The sequence below is a fragment of the Mustela lutreola genome, chromosome X (assembly GCF_030435805.1).
Source record: "Mustela lutreola isolate mMusLut2 chromosome X, mMusLut2.pri, whole genome shotgun sequence".
Taxonomy (NCBI): domain Eukaryota; kingdom Metazoa; phylum Chordata; class Mammalia; order Carnivora; family Mustelidae; genus Mustela; species Mustela lutreola.
Genome location: NC_081308.1, coordinates 94,487,621 through 94,506,241, shown reverse-complemented (window position 1 = coordinate 94,506,241; position 18,621 = coordinate 94,487,621). Strand labels below are relative to the sequence as shown.

General features: G+C 43.4%; 1 protein-coding gene across 7 annotated transcripts in view; it reads right to left on the bottom strand.

The window, feature by feature from the left end:
- Window positions 1-18,621, bottom strand: part of TMEM164 (transmembrane protein 164) — a 154,930-nt gene that overhangs the window by 110,659 nt on the left and 25,650 nt on the right. The window contains exon 3 of one of the 7 annotated variants that reach the window (XM_059158735.1): window positions 13,628-17,113. The exons of the other annotated variants lie outside the window; for them this stretch is intronic. Within the exon in view, the coding sequence (XP_059014718.1) occupies window positions 17,033-17,113 (81 nt within the window). The 3' untranslated portion in view covers window positions 13,628-17,032. Of the gene's footprint in view, window positions 1-13,627; window positions 17,114-18,621 lie in introns of those variants that run through there. 7 annotated transcript variants of the gene reach the window in all.

Here is an 18,621-nt window from a genome sequence, read left to right as displayed (position 1 = left end):
CCTTAAAAAAAAAAAAAAAAAAAACACTGTCAGGAGCCCTCATTTGTGGCTAGGGGACTGCTCTTCCATTCTACTTCACATTAAATAGACTTTTGCCAGCTGGTCTGGGAACCTGACCCTCAAGTATACTGTGTCCACGGGAAAATGCAATCTGAATTCTAAACAGACTTCCAAAGAAACTTTTGGAACAAAACCCATTCAACAGTCATTTGGGAATGCCTGGAAAGCAATGAAACACAGGACCTTGCTTTACTCCTCAGAGCCAGTGTTCAGAAAGGAAAAAAAAAAGAAAAAAGAAAAAAGACTGAACACTCTAACCACAGTTTTAAAATAAGCATAACATCCTCATTTTGATTAGGAGGGTTATATTTAGGTACAATCACTGAAAGGCATCATGCAGTTCCTATTTATATATTTAAATTACCACAAAACCCCAAATATGTTGGCGATGACTAGCTGTCCTTATTTGAAGTAGAGACAATGCAGAAACGGAGAAGGGGGTGGTCTCTTTCGAAGGAAACATGCAAAGCAAGCCTATAGCGTACACACACATCGTCCTGCGTCCCAGCTGGACCAACTCTCAATCCTCAAGACGGTAATTCGACCAATACTTGAGGGTTAAGAAGCGCTGCATTCTGCATGGTGGCTGGCAGCACCCGTTCTTCTGGGCATTCCTTTCAACAGAGAATGCCTACCTATTTGTACTTAGAAAAACACCCCGTGACACCCACCATGCCCCCACCTTCTCCCCACCCCCCTCACTTGGTCTACTAGCAGTGAGGGTCACAGAAGTGCTGGCAATTTCCCAAATGCTCACGGGCCATTTTACAGCCTGGTCATTCACAAAGTGGGGTGTGCCTAAAAATCACCTGGAGAGAGGGGTGGGTTACAACTCAAAATCCCAGACGGATTCCCTTCCCCCAGATCTGGGCTCAATGGGTCTGAGGTGAGACCGAAGAATCAACATTTAATAAGCATTCCCCATGCCACACACACAAACACATACACACACGTAAGTGGCTCAAGGACCAAACTTCGAGAAGCCCCACCACAGTTATCTTCACTAGCTGAGTCCCAAATCCTGAACTGAGAATAATGGCCACCAGTCAGAAAGCTGGCTGACTCTGAGGCACAACGCCAACACAGGGTAGAATAGATGGGAGAGAAAAAACCAGCATCCCCAACGACTTGACCCCAACCACATTTTAGTCTTTCAAAATCCCCTATTTTTACTTCAATCAAACAGATGGTGTCTCCTTTCCGGCCATCTCCTACAGGCACCAGAAAAGGAACTCAAGAGGGACCATTTAGAAGGAAGGTATAAAAGTGGGAAAAGAAACAATGTTAATTTGCTTGGCCCTGCCCCAGCTTGGCTGAGCCTCCTTACCTCTCCTGCTAGTTGGTTTCCATTTCTGGAACTCAGTGCTGCTGTAGCAGGAAAGAGAGGCCAAGGTGGGGCAGTCTTCTATTATTCACATTAATGCTTCCCTCTATTACATGAATAATCAAGAGTTGACTGGAAAGAGGAATAAATCAAAGGCAAATATTCCACTGAGAGGTTAAATAGGATAAAGAAGGCCCCCTGTTGGTTGAGAGCTGTGAGGTGATAAATGAACAGTCAGGATCCCTGCCTCTTTCCATTCTCACCAGGAACACAGATTTAAAGCTCGTACGTCAGTGCTGAGCTTGAGAGAAATAATGAGGTATCTGTGTTTTTCCACTGCTCCCCATAATACCTAGAACAGACTGTGGCACTTAATGTTAACCCTAAACATTAACCAACTGTTGTCGATTCACCTGCAACATCTACAGTCAGAAACGGTCGAGGCCTAGACCTGGCCTGACGATTTAATTTTATTTTATTGTGGTAAGAAAGAACATTTTATGTAAGATCTACCCTCTTAACAAAGTGCAAAATACAGTATTAACTACGGGCACTATGTCGTACAGCCGATCTCTAGAACCTGTTCATCTTGTATAATCAAAACTTTATGCCCACTGATTAGCAATTTCCCAGCCCTCCATAATGCCTAGTAGCCACCCTTCTACTCTTTGATTGGATGAGTCTGACTCTTCAAACACCTCCAGTATTTATCCTCCTTTTTGAAGGCTGAATAATATTCCATAGTACTTACATACCTTCTCTTTATCCATTCATCCATCAATGGACATTTAGGTTGTTTCCTACATCTTGCCTGTTGTGAACAGTGCTGCAGTGAACACTGGCAGGCTAACATGAGATCTCAATTTCAATTCTTTTAGATAAATAGCCAGAATTGGGATTGCTGGATCAAACGACAGGTCTGTTTTTAAATTCTGGAGATACCTCCATGCTATTTTCCAGAGCGGCTGCACCATTTTGCTTTCCTGCCAACCGTGTACAAGGGTCCGGGTTTCTCTACATCCTTACCAACCCTAGTTATCTTTTCTTCTCCACTATTACCAAAACCACAGAAGACAGTAAGGGCTGGCCTGGCAATTTTTATTGCAAGAAAACAGAGTCCTACTCAAGCTAGCTCAAGAAAAGGGAGGTTTACGACTAAAACCAGAAACAGGCATCCCAAGAGAATCCCACTGCAGGATAAAGCTTGGCCGCGGGAGAACTGGAAAGCGGTTCTGGGTTCAAGGTGGTTGTGGTAAACAGCTGCTCTGTCTCTCAGGGCATCTCTATTCCTCTTAGTAGCTTCTTCTGTTTACTCATGGCTTCTGTCCCTTCCTAACTCCAGCATGGATGTGGCCTGATGTGATGATCCTCTCCCCATCATCTTTTGGCTCTTGTCCCTGCTGTGGACTGTCTTAGTCACTCAGTTTCATGAGTCTAACTTCCTAGGAGAGAAATACAATTGGCCCAGCACATCCTGTTAAACCCTTGTTGCTTGCCAGGTGATGAATGGGCTGTTTTGGGGACAGATGGCCAACTCTTGGTCCAATCAACCAGAAGGCAGGTTCCTCACAGGTCATGGCCCCTGCCTCCCAGCACAGCTGGCACAGAGCAGCTTGCCTTCGAAGGGGAGATGGGTCGGAAGGCACAGTGAAATATGTATGTACAAGCCTGTTGCTTAGCATGTGATCTAAAAGATCACGGCAAGTCCATTCATTAACTCCAGACACCCATATTCTTCTTACCGTCTTAGGAAAAATGATAGCATCTGACCCCCACCCCAACCTCTTAGCACCCGCCTCCACATCCCTACTAAACTAACTTCTCCAAGCCGGTAAAAGAATGAGAATGTGTCCTATTCCAGGAGGGAATGCCACGCTGCCAATTCTCTGAGGTAAACAAGAAAGGAGAAGAGAGCACGAGATAGACAAATGTTGATCAACTGATACCACTGGCCTTTGGCCCGTGTCTGGGCAGGCCTTCAGTCAGTTCACTTTATGTCCTGTGATCATCTTATCTTCCTCTAAGTTTCCCTGAGTGCCACGTGAGGTCAGCATTCAATGTTAACCAGAACAAGGCGGGCAGCATCACAAACTGACAGATGGCAATTGGAAGCTTATCATTCTTGGATTATTTCATTCCCTGGAGTAGGGACATGCTGCAGAGTAAAGCGTGTTATTTTGACAGCCACCTAATAATGGCTGTCAGACACTTCTACTACATCTACCCTTTCCCCAGATAACCTTCTTTTCTCCTATCAGTCCCCAGGAGCAACAATAATAAATGCCTCCCTGGATAAAGTCAGTAGGAACTTTGTTAGTGACAGGGGCCTGGACAGAGGAGAAAACAAAGAAACACTGATGACCACTGAGAATGAAGAAACCCAACAGGTTCTTCAGATGAGGAGGAATTAAAAGGCTGGGCTGCCTTCAGGACAATGTTTCTTGAACTCAGACCAGAGCCTGCTGGACTTGAAGAGATTTTATAGAAGATTTTATTTATTTATTTATTTGTTTGTTTGTTTGAGAAAGAGCATGCATGAACACCAGTGGGGGAGGGGCAGAGGCAGAGGGAGAAGTAGGTTCCCCGCTGAGCAGGGGAGTCAAATGCAGGTCTCAATCCCACGACCCTGAGATCACAGCCTGAGCCAAAGGCAGAGGGTCCCCAGACCGAGCCACCCAGGTGACTCCCTGGAGTTGAAGAGATTCTAAATAGGGTTTTGAAAGACCAGAGCTGTCCACCTGAAACTAATATAACACTGTATGTTAGCTATACTGGAATTAAAATTAAAAAAAAAAAAAAGACCAGAGCTACAAAGTGCTATGCAAGTATTTGATGCATACTTTTACCTCACAACTACCCCTATGGGGCTTAAGAGATTTCCTGTAACTCCTGACACTGACTTTCACCTTATCATTCTGGGTTGTTATAGTAACTCCGGAGGGGGAGAGCAGACAAAATGATGCTGTTTGGGATACCCAGCAGTGGTTATCAACCTTTCTGTGCCATAAGCTACCTATCACCCCTTCTTCAAAACAACCCTTCACGATCCTTTACACTCCTGTCACATGACAGATATTACGTAGCTGGTAAAAGGAACAAAGTAGGGCTTCAGGCACCGGTGTCTGACTGTGTCATCCAGTGAAGGAAATTTCCGATTGTAAAGCAGCATCCCGTTTTTGTAAAACAATAAAGATGTAAAGAAAAAGATGTGACATCATAAATGTTCACTGTTAATGATGGTTTCTGGTGGGTGGGATAATGGAGGACTCTCACTTCCTATTTTTGGCCATTTCTGACTTGCTTACATTTTCCTTATAAAACATGTGCGTTTTTTGGGTGGGGGGTGTGTGTTTGTTTGGAATCCAGAAAAGAGTATCTGTGAACTTCCACAGTCCATCAACAGGTGGATGACAGCTTTAGCTTTCACTTTCAATCCTCCAAAATAGATTTTTAGGAAGGGTGGAGGGTACAGAATAACAAAGGAGTGTGTCTGGGGTTAGAAGAAAGTCATTCGCTCTTGTTTATGGTAGTGGGCACTCAGGAAGTAAAACCCATGTGTGGGACACAAAGCAGTGACACGTGCATTAAACATTTGGAACATGCCTAGCATATGACATGCTCAACAAATGGTAGCTATTCTTACTTTCAATGAGGGAGCTCAAGTATTATAATTGAAAGTCATTCTCATTTACTTTTAGTTGCGACATCTGCAAATTTATTTAAAATATGTTCAACATAGACACAGTGACACGTGTGTGTCTGTGTCTGTGTATTAGCTTCTTTCTGCACTGTAGGGTGGATGGAAGCCTAGCACTTGCTAGCCAGAGTTGATTATGTATATCTCTTCCCACTCCTTTATTACTTTATTATTTAAAAGATTCTATCTATCTAACTATATATATATTTAACAGAAAGAGAGATCACAAGTAGGCCAAGAGACAGGCGGGGGGGCGGGGGCAGGCTGCCTGCTGAGCAGAGCGCCTGATGCGGGGCTTGATCCCAGGACCCTGAGATCATGACCTGGGCTGAAGGCAGAGGCTTAACCTGCTGAGCCACCCAGGCAACCTCCTTTTGTTACTTTAATAAGGACAGACTGGTAACTTGAAATGGACCGTGGAAACTGGCAAATGCTCTCAATCAGAGCTTTAAAACATTTACCAGAACACTGCAGTTAACATCTAAAAATCCCTAATTGAGAACACACACTCCAGGGGTGATTAGTTAATAAATGAAATCTCTAATCAAAGCCCAGAATCGTGAACTTTACAACAAAAGGACAAACAATTCAGTTGTTAAAAAATGGGCAAAGGACACAAACAGGCATTTCTCCAAAGAAGATGCAAATGGCCACTGAGCACAGAAAAAGGTGCTCGTCATCATTAGTCATTGAAGAAATGCAAGCAAGGCAATACCATTTCACAGCTACGAGGAAGGCAAGATTTTGAGAGATGGAAAATAAGCGCTGGAGAGGATGTGAAGAGCTTGGCATCCTTGTACATCACTGGTGGGTATCAAATGGCTCAGGTGTTGTGAAACTGTGCAGCTCCTCCACATGCTCAACACCAAATTGCCATGTGACACAACAACTCCACTCCTGGACATGCACCAGGAGTGTATACTTTTGAAACCATGGAGTTTCAAGAATTGAAAACAGGGACTCAACAATACACTTGTAAGCTGGCGTTCATTGCACAGCAGTATTCACGATGGCCAAAAAGAAAAGCCAAATGTCCACAGATGGATGAGTAGGTTATTCACAGAGTATCATTCAGCCTTAAAAAGGAATGAAGGAGGGACGCCTGGGTGGCTCAGTTGGTTAAGCGGCTGCCTCCGGCTCAGGTCATGATTCCAGCGTCCTGGGATCGAGTCCCACATCGGGCTCCTTGCTTGGCGGGGAGCCTGCTTCTCCCTCTGCCTCTGCCTGCCACTCTGTCTGCCTGTGCTTGCTTTCGCTTCTCTCTCTATGACAAATAAATAAATAAAATCTTAAAAAAAAAAAAAAAAGGAATGAAGGGGGCACCTGGGTGGCTCAGTGGGTTAAAGCCTCTGCCTTCGGCTCAGGTCATGATCTCAGGGTCCTGGGATCGAGGCCCACATCAGGCTCTCTGCTCAGCAGGGAGCCTGCTTCCTCCTCTCTCTCTCTGCCTGTCTCTCTGCCTACTTGTGATCTCTGTCTGTCAAATAAATAAATAAAATTCTTTAAAAAAAAAAAAAAAAAAGGAATGAAGGACTGATATATGCCACATGCGTCAGCCTGGAAAATGGTATATGAAGTTAAGTAAACCAGACATGGAAGAGCAAATACTGTATGGTTCCACTTCTACAGGGTACCTAGTTAAATATAGCCTTAGAGTCGAAAAGTAGAACAGTGGTTACCAGGGGCTGTGGGAGGAAGCAATGGGCAGTCATCACTTAATGGGTACAGAGTTTCTGTTTGGGGTGACGAAGAAAAGTGGTGGTGATGGTTGCAGGATATTGTGAATGTAATTGGTGCCACCCAGTGACACACTTATGAATGGATAAAATGGCACATTTTAGGTCACAGATACATTTTACCACTGTTTTAAAAAATGAGTAATTCTCAAAAAAAACAACCCACTGAATTGTATACTTTAAATAGGTGAATTCTACGGTAGATGAATTCTATCTCAATAAAGCTGTTTATTTTGAAAAGCCCACAAGCAAGTAATGGGGAATTTGGGGGATGGGGGGCTGGTGGAAGCAGTTCTTGATCTTGATTAGGGCGAATGCCTTTGCCCAAACTCACAGAACTGTATCCTAAAAAGAAGGTAAAATATGCCTTAAGTTTTTTTTTAATGGGAAAAAGTCCACACTCAAATGCTTCAGCTCCAAAATCCTTCAGATGACTTGTTAATTAAAACAACAGATATTAGAAATTATGCTTCATTGGGGGATGTCTTGGTGCTCGAGATAGGTAGACCAGTTAGAAACATCATTCAGGTAAGATCCACCCTTGCATGAATTGAAAAGAAGACTCTGGTTGGCCCAATATCCTTCACCCTTTCGGAATGACACCTTCAAGCTCAGAAGTTGCAACAAATCTCATGCTCTGACACTTAATTTGAATGTGCCCTTTAATGGGAAGGTAAGCAGAATCCTACTGCTAGAAGAGCATCATGTCTGCCTCCAGGGAACCTTTCACCTGAGATTGTGGTTGGAAATAAGAGGAGATAGAATGGCTCTGGACATACAGATCAGGCTGTATGACTGTTTTCTGCCTGACTGTTCATAATGTTTGTGGGGCAGAATTAGATCTGAACTGCTTTCGCTGTACTACACTGGTTGTGAAGAAGAAACATATAGCTCTCACGTACCTCTTAACTACGAGAGATCCATGATACACACCAAAATAGAATCTAGAAACTATAGACAACCAAACTGGCTTTTAAGATCAGTTTGCGACAAAAATTATTGAGACTTCTGTACAAATAGGGATGTGTCTGATCTGAGAATTCACTTCAGGCACAAATCAAACCAAAGAAATGTAAAAAAATGGCCTACTTCCCTGTTCTGGCTCTATGACTAGCAGGGAAGAAGGAATGTGCATCATTAAGTGTTCGTTACTTATTTACAAGGTCATACTGTCAAATGGATTTGTTTCATGGAAAGATTTCCCATTTGACCTGTTGTTCACAGAAGTGTTTTATCCAAAGAGTCAGAGCCAAAACTCACAATATGGATACAGGAACAAAAGAGAATATCTAACAGTGGCATCTCCCTAAATCCAGCTAAAAGTCAGGACCCAAATGTCAGTTTTCAGGTTTGTCCTCTTAGCCTCAGAAGCAACATGGGCTTAGCATCTGAGCCCAAGCAGCAGTTAACCTCAGATGGTGGGTGAACAAGCGGGGGGGGGGGGGGGGGGGGACTTCAGCAAAACAAGAAAAGTCAAAGACCAATAAATAGAAGGAAGTAAGGAATGGTCACTCAGTTCTTTTTTTTTTTTTTTTTTTTTTAAATCATATCACTCTGTGTTCTGTCATCATGAAAAGTGATACATACAACTCCTTAAAATAAAGGTAGGGAAAAGCTGCTGGGAACCCTCATTCTAACTGAACTAACTGACTTACTGCTATAGCTCTAAGGTCTTAAGTCTCCAGGGACCTAGATCAAGTGAAACCATGACACAGGTTCCAGTTCTCTGAGTATTTTATAATACCCTCTTGTTTTATGAAAAGGAAGCTGTAGACTAAAAATTAGGCAGACTTTGCTTGAAGCAAATCCGACACATTAAAATCAAGATTTAATAACCAGGAAATCCCAAAGCTATAATTCATATTACCAATGGATTTTTTTTTCCCTAGGAGGTGTTCCATGGAATTCCTTACTTTTGCAAGCTGCCCCTCCACAGCTGAAGTAGGATTTTAACACACACATTTGTACCACAAGCAATCTTTCAAAAGTACATTTCTTCTCATGATTGCAAAGAAATTCTGGTCCCAGTAGTACAGAAAATCAAAATCTAGACCCACAGTATCCCAAGAACGTGAGTCTGCTAAGTGAGGGCTAGTTAGTGTTCTAAGGGAGGGGATAGCGTAACTGATTTCCAGTGTAATTTCTGAAGATTAAGAGATCAACTGGAAAGCTGCCCTTAAAGCCAGGCCAACGGAGCATCCCAAGGTGGGGCAATCAGGACTCCCCAACTCAAAAGCAATATCCCCGAAACACCACCCATCAACTGCAGAAAGTAGAGGCCATTGTCCCTGGACCTGATTCTTTTTTATTTCTTCAAGATTGTATTTATTTATTTGATAGACAGAGATCACAAGCAGATAGAGAGAGAGGGGGAGGTAGGCTCCCTGATGAGCAGAGAGCCTGATGTGGAGCTCGATCCCAGGACCCTGGGATCACGACTGGGGCTTGATCTCAGGACTCTGGGATCACCACCTGAACCAAAGGCAGAGGCTTTAACCCACTGAGCCACCCAAGCGCGCCCCACCAACCGGATTCTTAAAAAGGCCAGGAGGAGGGGTACTTGGGTGGCTCAGCGGGTTAAGCCTCTGCCTTCTGCTCAGGTCATGATCTCAGGGTCCTGGGATCCAGCCCCGCATTGGGCTCTCTGCTCAGCAGGGAGCCTACTTCCCCCCCCCCCTCTGCCTGCCTCTCTGCCTACTTGTGCTCTCTCTCTGTCAAATAAATAAATAAAATTTTATTTAAAAAAAAAAAAAAAGGCCTGGAGGAGGTACTGTAATCAACCACACCCCACCCAGGTCCTCAGGGCAGAAACCTCTCAGACAGGTGGCAATTACCTTAGGTTTCCTTAGCAAAGGCAGCTTAAGAGTTTTCCTCAGTCATCCACTACATAGGTAGGTCCCCTCTTTCTGTCAAGAAAATCTTGTTTATTACACTCATCACACCCAATGCTTCCCACTCTGATGATATGTAGCTCCAGGAAGGCAAAAGCAAGCACCCTGAGGATTGAGGGAAAGAGGACACTGGGTCAATGGGCTTGACCTTGAAGCCATTACAAACAGAATAATAATAAGTACCTCCTACTGAGTCCTTACTAGGTCCCAGGAACTGTACTCTACAGACCTTCTCTAATTCTTACAACAACCATGCAAGGGAAGCATCCTTGCTTCCATTTTACAGACAGATAGACTGAAGTTCAAAGAAGTCAGGAAACTCACCCAAGCTCCAAGAACTAACAACAACTGGCAGAACCCAAAGTTTAATCCACTAGGGTCTGATCCTAGTGTCTAGCAGAATTACTAGCAGATAGTAAACACTTAGTAAGCACATGCTGCAAGAACCCACACTCTTGACCCTTCAACCACACTACCTCCGTGCTCGGGAAAGAAACCAGAAGAGGTCACTTATTTTTGCAGAAATCTGCAGTGTGCAGCTCAAGGTCAATTTTTGCTTTGAAATCTCCCCTTTTCCTCCAACGGCAAGTCAAGACAGGAAGTGTTTGCTTTCCTTGCATGGGGCAATGTAGCAGGGAGGAAGCAGCTTCACCACGCCAAGAGAGGGAAGTGCTACTCACTCTTAACAGCTGTGTCTCAAGAGAGGGAGGTGAGGGGGAGGCCCGCACAGGACCACCTGCTCTTTCAGCCAGGGGCCCCTCAGTTTGAATGAAGTGGAGGGGTGCTCCGTTCTCAAGTGCAGAGCCCCACTGACACATGGAGATGAGACAGTCAAGGCCTTGCCCTGGTCTGTGCTGTCTGAAGACTTCCTTCTAGGTAGGATTTAAGTGGAATGTGTTTTCCCAAAAAGGAGGTGGCTTCTGAACTGGGCTATCTCCCTGAGCCCAGCTGGACCTGGAGGATGGGCACCCAGGCAGGGTGGACAATGGCCGTGGTAGCATTCGCTGGGTGCGTTGGGAGAGGGTGAGGATAGGGACGGTCACTTCGATAATGTCTTTTTCTTAAAAATGAGTCTGGGGGCAGATCTGTAGAATGGTGACAGCTAATTATTATTTTTTTTAAAGATTTTATTTATTTATTTGACAGAGATCACAAGTAGGCAGAGAGAAGGAAACAGGCTCCCTGCTGAGCAGAGAGCCCAACGTGGGGCTCGATCCCAGGACCCTGGGATCATGACCTGAGCCAAAGGCAGAGGCTTTAACCCACTGAGCCACCCAGGCGCCCGATGACAGCTAATTATTAAGCCCACATCTTAAAAAGTCATGCCAGGGTTATGGAAAGATAAGCAATGTAACAAGTAAGGAGCAGACAGAACAAAGAAATGTAACTGGTCAACGTAAGTGAAAGTGACAAACAGAAATTTCCAACGGGCCCTTCAAGAAAGCAGACAGACCAGGATGGAATGACTGGACTCCCAGATTGTTTCTGAAATATCGGAGAGCCTTTCAAGGTACCAGGGCCCCTGAGAGCGATCCTGCCCCTGGAGAAGCAGTGGTGACCCGCCGGCCTCCCCTCAGACAGCCACACTCTCCCACCTCCCAACGACAAGCCCGCGGCACTCAATGCTGGAGTGTTTCTGAGACACAGGAAGGCACACAATAACTGGAAGCTAATGCGAAAATAAATCACTTGTGTTTTCTGATGTAGCTGGGCTTGATGGAGTTGGTGAATCACTACTGCCCAGCCCTATTCAATAAAGGCGGGGCCAATAACTCACACCCTCTCCCAGCAGCCTGCATGCCCCTGCCAAGACGCGAGTGACCTTGCAACACCACCCTCAGCTGTCACAAACATTCTCATGAATGTTTAATGATTCCCTATTACCGACCCTATCAAGCCCAAATGTCTGCTCCTGGCATGCCAGCTTGCCACACTCTGCCTCCAAACCAACCTGTCTGGCACTATCTACCCCTCCCCCCCCAACACTGGAGGCAGTTACCACTGTGAACCAAACTCACAGCTTCCCCTCTCTCCAAGGCTCTCCCAAGATCTGGGATGCCTCTTCAGACTTCCAGGCAGCTCCCGAAGTCAACATCACTGCAGATTACTATGAATACCAAGCTCTTAGCCATAAAAAAGACTACACTTTTAAATATTCTGTATGATCCTGCACTGTCCAATCTGGTAGCCACTACTACCTGTGACTATTTCCGCTTCAAGTATGTGTGTATATATGTATCTATTTTTTTAAGATTTTATTCATTTATTTGACAGAGAGAGAGAGAGAGAAAGCAGGAGAGCAGAGGCAGGGGGAGCAGCAGACCCCCCATTGAGCAGGGAGCCCAATATGGGACTTGATCCCAGGACCCTGGGATCATGACCTGAGCTGAAGGCAGTTGCTTAACCAACTGAGCCACCCAGGTGCCCTATTTCAAGTATTTAAATAAAATGAAGCACATGTCAAGTGCACAGTAACTACATGGGGCTAGTGGCTACCATTCCAGAAAACACAGGAAATGTTTCCATCATCACAGACGCTTCTAACAGCATAATACAGTACTATACTATATATGCGAGAGAGGAGTAGTCCGATGGGTCCTAAAATTGTTGTGTATCGGGGCGCCTGGGTGGCTAAGGCAGTTTTCCCTCTCCCTCTGCCAGCTGCTCCCCCAGCTTATGCAAGCTCGTGCTCTCAAATAAATAAATAAAAGCTTTAAAAAAATAAAAATGTTGCATATCATCACTTGGAAAACTTGAGAGCCCACATTTCACGAAAAGGAGTGCACAGGACTTAGGGATACAGCCCATCTGAAGTAACCAGAAAAGCATTCTTATCAGTGATCCCAACTAGGTCTATAAACATTGCAGGCGATTGCAACACCATGCTTTTAATTTTTTTCCAAAACGATACATGCAGCAGACCTCAGGAACCTCTCAACAAAGTTCTATCAAATTAGTCAGGCCCCTGGATACTAAGCTCTCTGTTAGGTTCTGGGCACCAAGACAAATAACACGGTCCAGTCCCTGCTCTGGGGAGCAAGCCCATACAAAAAAAAACCACACGGAGGCAGGAAGTTATATAAAGGTCCTAAGAGATACTATGGGGAGCAAAGAGATTAAATAAGTAAGAAGAACGAGAGAGGATTACATGGACAGGGAGATGAATTCAGCTTTGGATGGGGCCCCAAAGGATGAATACAATTTTGATGCAGGAGCTCAGGGGATGAAAGGGGAAAACTGCATTAGCCAAAGGGGGAGCAAGTTAGGGCCCAAGGCACATTTACAGACAAGCAAGCCAATGAAGAAATATGGCAGCTTATCAACCATCACTTGAAATTTGTTTCCAACCACCCTAATAATCAAAGAATTACTTATTAACTTAGATGCCGTTTTGAAAAACGACTTTACTTTTGTGAGAGTATCTGCAGGCAAGACAAGGAGGAACAGACTGTCTTCTGCACTGCCAGTGGGAACATAAATGGGCACCACCTTTTCGAAAAGCCAGTATTAAGCTTCTTAAAAGCATTCAGACCCCTGGCCTGATCATTCCACTTCAAGGAAATGGGTACAAAATAATCTGAAATACAAACATTTATGCAAATGGCAGCTTTTTTCAATGTCATTTATAATTGAGAAAACAATAGGAAATGATTAGGTAAATTATGATCTAGTTATAGGATGCATTATTATACAGCCATTAAGAATTCTGCTTCTGGGATGCCTGGGTGGCTCAGTTGGTTAAGCAGCTGCCTTCGGCTCAGGTCATGATCCCAGCCTCCTGGGATCAAGTCCCACATTGGGCTCCTTGCTCAGCAGGGAGCCTGCTTCTCCCTCTGCCTCTGCCTGCCATTCTGTCTGCCTGTGCTCGCTCTCCCCCCCCCCACCTCTCTGATAAATAAATAAAATCTTAAATCTGACAACTTTGGGATGCTTGGGTGGCTCAGTCTGTTGGGCATCTGACTTTGGCTCAGGTCATGATATTGGGGTCCTGGGATAGAGCCCTGAGTCAGGCTCCTCGCTCAGAAGGGAATCCCTTGTCCTTCTGCCCCTCCTCCTGCTCATACACACACATTCTCTCTCTCTCAAATAAATAAATAAAATCCTTTAAAAAAAAAAAAGGATTATGCTTCTGACAAGTTTTAAATGACAAGGAAAATGTTACAGGAATATTAAGTGAAAAAAATCTGGGCACAAAATTGGTAGTGTAGAATACATAGTCAACAACCATGCAAAACAATGTGAGTAAAAGGAGAAAAATAAGCAAAAATGTTTACATTTTGGTAGCATGATTACAAGTGATTTTTATTCCCTATACCAGGATTCAGCAAACTATGTCCCACAAACCAAGCCTGACTGATTTGTCTATAAAGTTTTATTGGAACACAAACACGCACATTCATTTCCATAATGCCATTATCCATGGCTGATTCTGGGTTACAAAGGCAGAGTTGAGTAGCTGTAACAGCCACAAAAATATCGACTATCTGGCCCTTTACAGAAAAAAAGTTGCCAACTCTTCTACTTTCCAAATTTTCCACGAGTATGTGTTACATTTGCAATCTTTTTTCTAAAAGGCCTATTTCCGCACCGTGGAGGGCCACAAGGAGCAGGCAAACAACATCACAGATTCATCTTGTAACTGGGAGCACTAGAAGTTTCTGAGGAGGGTGGAACACGATCTGACATGATGCCCACTAATAAAACACAAAATATCAAATCTTTTAAAGGGATGGAATTTAAACAGCATGCCAGGCAGAGTCTGTGATTCATCAACAGCTGTGATTCTGGGCTACTCCCCATTTAAAGGGGAAGGTTAACTTAAGATTTGGCTTGTTATTGTTTTCAAACTTCCTCCTCTTACTAACCCCTATGTAATGGCCTCCTCCCCATCCTAATGACCAAATTGTTCCTTCCAAAGAGAGGGGGAGGCCATATGCAAATTTGTGACTTCTGCCTGGAGAGACCATTTGAAAGTTTAGGGTGGTACTCCTGTCTTCTTGAAGTCAGTCCTCTATATTCCGAGCTTTTTCCCTTCTCCTACTTTTCTTTCCTACTCTAGAAGGACACAGGAAGAGAGACTGATAATGGGTAAAGGGAAAGGAAGGATGGAAAAAGACCCAAAAAGGAAAGAAAATGAAGCATCTGAAGCTTCCCATCTCAAAAGCCCTCAAGGAGCCCCTGGGATTTACCCAGCCTTAGAACCTGGTCAAGACCCTATAACCTGCCTCCAAGGAATAGGAGCTAACAGGAAGTCTCTACACTCACAGGCTTTCTGTGGGTTCTCTATGCCTTTGACCACCTGCCCCAGATGCGCTGCAAATAACCATTCCATACAAACTGTTTCCTTGTTCCATGGTGGAAGTGTGGAAATGGTCTTAAGAGTAGTTTCCTTTCAAATAAACACACCCCCAGTCACCAAGATGATTAATTACCTACAGAAGGAAGAACTCCAAACTACCGTAATTTCAGGTCTGGATGGAATAAAGCCAAAGGAAATAGGTCTCGGGATGTGGTGTTCTTTGTTGCTTTATTTCTAATTTGAAATACATGATATTTTGGGGACTGCCGCAAATTAAAGCTGTGAATTTCATTTGCGGCACCCTCGAAAACAGAACAATTCACCTGTAAATCCGCTGTTTTTCCTAAAATCTATTTATGTTGTGTTATGTTATTGGATCAGGAGAGAGGAGATATGAGAAACGCACCAAGGCACTCAATTATTTAACAGATCATACTTAACATTTTATATTTTAACATATACCCACTGCCAACAATTGTTCTCATGAGCTTTTTGAAACATTAAGCTGCACTACACTCCTTCTTCTAAATCAAATATAAGTAATTTGTTGTCATAGCAATGCTTCTTCCCACTCCAAAATAGTTCAATACAGGCTTTGTTTCAGCAGGCAACTATCTATCTACCAAAAATTGGTCATTATCTTCTCTCTTCTTGACAAATGTCTTATTAAATTTAGCTGCCTGGTTTTACAGTTATCAGGAGACTGCTTTTCAGTGGCATTTTCTCGCACCTGGACGGGAAAGGAGCTCATAGAACTGCCTGGAAGCATATTACAGTTAAGTCGCTGGGTGACAGCCAATCTCACTAGTCATGATGACAACAGTTCTTTGCATTATTACCCAGCTTTACAGTTTAGAGAGTGTTGTCTGTCACCCACTTTATTGAACTAGGAGATGCTTATACGTTTCTTCAATTCCTGACATCAGGTGGGTTAATTTCACTGTGCACATCAGCAGGTAGCTACACTTGTTCTGGGTCTTTCTTCTGGAAGCTTGAGTTCTGCTTTTCTACCCCATTGTTGTGGTACATTTTAAGATAATGAGGCCAATTCAAGTAGCTTTTGGAACTGCCAGTGGATACCATTTTGTCAGTTCCTGTGCAAAGGTCCATTGAGAGATATTTCTTAGCTGTTCCGACGAACACCCAAGCCCACACCCCAGGGCCAGTACCAATATTAATGCTAATGTCAGATTCGTAGAGCACGTTAGAGTTTACAGAGCAAAGTCACAAAAAAATGATCTGATTTGCATTGCCTCTCTTCAATACCCTTCCCCCCAACACATATAAACAGAGCTGGATCTTATTCCAGGCCTTACAAAAATTTCTCCATTTTAATGGTGAAGCCACTGGTGTTTCCAAATCTGGTTCCTTCCAGCCTTGACCTTTATTTCATGCAGCCAGATTCTGTGGAATCCAGCGTTCTGCTCTCCAGCCCCCAAATCCTTCCCCAACCATTAGGCTGGAATTTCTTTTGCACTAAGCTCTTGGGAGAAAAGCAAATTTGAAGAATCAGGAGGTAGGGAGGGGAGATTCTTTGACATGAGCCAAGGTCTTTAAGAAGGAAGAGAACCAGAGTGGGAAGATGAAGTCCCAGAAGCTTTCACTTTTTAAAATACATTCCTGTATTTTTTTAAAGTTTTTATATTTATGATCATGTGTTACTTCCGTATTTCAAATAAACACAAGCTTGTTTTCAAAAATGAAGGGGGGAAAAAAGCAGTATAGTTGCATGTAAATGAAAGGACAGCCAGAAACAGGGGATCCTAACTGGCTCACCTGCTCCCCCATCTTTGAAATGCTCTGGGAGGGAAGGAGGCTCTAGCGGAGGACCAGCTCAGAGCGCTCAGTTAAGAAATATAATCAGAATCAGGGGTTGCCCTAACAGAGCCTGAAAATGAGATTTCACAGAACCATGTAGGCTCCAGAGCTGGAGCTGCAAGTTCCATTCCCACCCAAATGTGACCAAATGTAATTTGTCTCTCTGTATGACTTCCAGCTTCATGTAGTCTGATTCCCTTCGAAAATCTAATAAAAGGTGTAGTCATTGTCATCATTCCTGTTGCTTGGTCCTTGTGAGCACTTGTCTCCCACAGACTTTATTTTTTCCTGCAGAATGAGCAGAGGAGATGATGAATTATTTAGAACCCCCATGCAACTATTATTTCAATTTCGGCACACCTCACCTCTGTCAGGTGGAAGGGGAGTGAAGACTACCCACATAATTACAGGCACTGAGCCTTAAAAAGGCAGAGAGGTAAAAGGATTTGGGCCAGGTCCCACAGAAAATGCTAGGTAGTGGGAAGAAAAATACCTAAGGGTCTGAAACCTGTCATCTGACCAGCCAACAGTGATGTCTATAAGGTCCAAGAGAAATAAAGCTCTCCTTCCCAACCTCTTACCCAACCCGAAAGGAATAAGGCTTTGAAAACTGTTTTAATGATGACAAAAGCCTCTGGCACTAGAGGATATGAGAGTGTTAATTTTGTTTGGCAAAGTCAAATTGCTTTAAGAATTTAATTCTATAACCAGGAAGGTGCAATTCTGATTCTAAATATGTTTCTTCCCTGGAGCTCAAAATCCAATTTACCAGCCCACCTAGAGGGATGCTTTTGCTTTCACCAAGTCATCCTTATTAATCTATCTACAGGCTAAGTTGCAATGGGAACCCCTATATTGAACATTTGATCAATGGATGTAACAAAGAAATGTAAGAAGTAACCTACTACACCTAACAACCTAGCTTCAAAAAATACAAAGTAACATTGATAGTACTAAAGGAAGAAATAGATAAATCCACATTTGTGGTGGGAATTTTAACAACTCTCCCAACCACTGACAGAGGAAGCAAACAAAAAAAAATGGGTAAGGATGTCCAAGAGCAGCAAATTTAACAAGGTTGATCTAGTGGACACTGGCCTCATGCCAGGGCACAAAGCAAGTCTTGACAAATTTCTAGAAACAGACCACGCAGACTACATTCTCTGACCACAATATTATTAAGCTAGGAATCAACAAATCAAACATTTCTAAACAAATGCTCAGGGAAAAAAATGTTTTAATCCTTCTGAACACCAGGGATTAAGAAATCACATTGAAAATTATGAAATGCTTAGAAACCGACCAACATAACAAAATACTACATATTGAAATTTGTGGGATCTAGCTGAAACAGTAGGTAGCATAAAATTATTAGCCTTTCATACTTACAGTCAAATAAGAAAGCCTGAAAATAAATGAGCTAAGCATCCAACTTAAGTTAGGAAAAGAACAGGAGATAAAAACTCAAAGACAATATGAAGGATAAAACGATTTTTATATTGAGCAGAAATGAACAAAATGGAAGACTAACATACTCCAGAGAGGATTAACAAAGTCCAAATTGCTTCCTATAGAAGATAAATAAAACTTAAAGTTTTGGGAGAGACGGATTTTTTGGAAAAATAAGAAGTCAGTCAGAGAAGGACAAATACCACGTGATTTCCCTCATATGTGGTGTAAGAAACAAAACAAATGAACAAAGAAAAAAAAGAGACATAAAACCAGACTCTTAACTATAGAGAACATACTGATGTTTCAGGGCAGGAGGTGGGGGGGGGAGGAAAATAGGTGAAAGG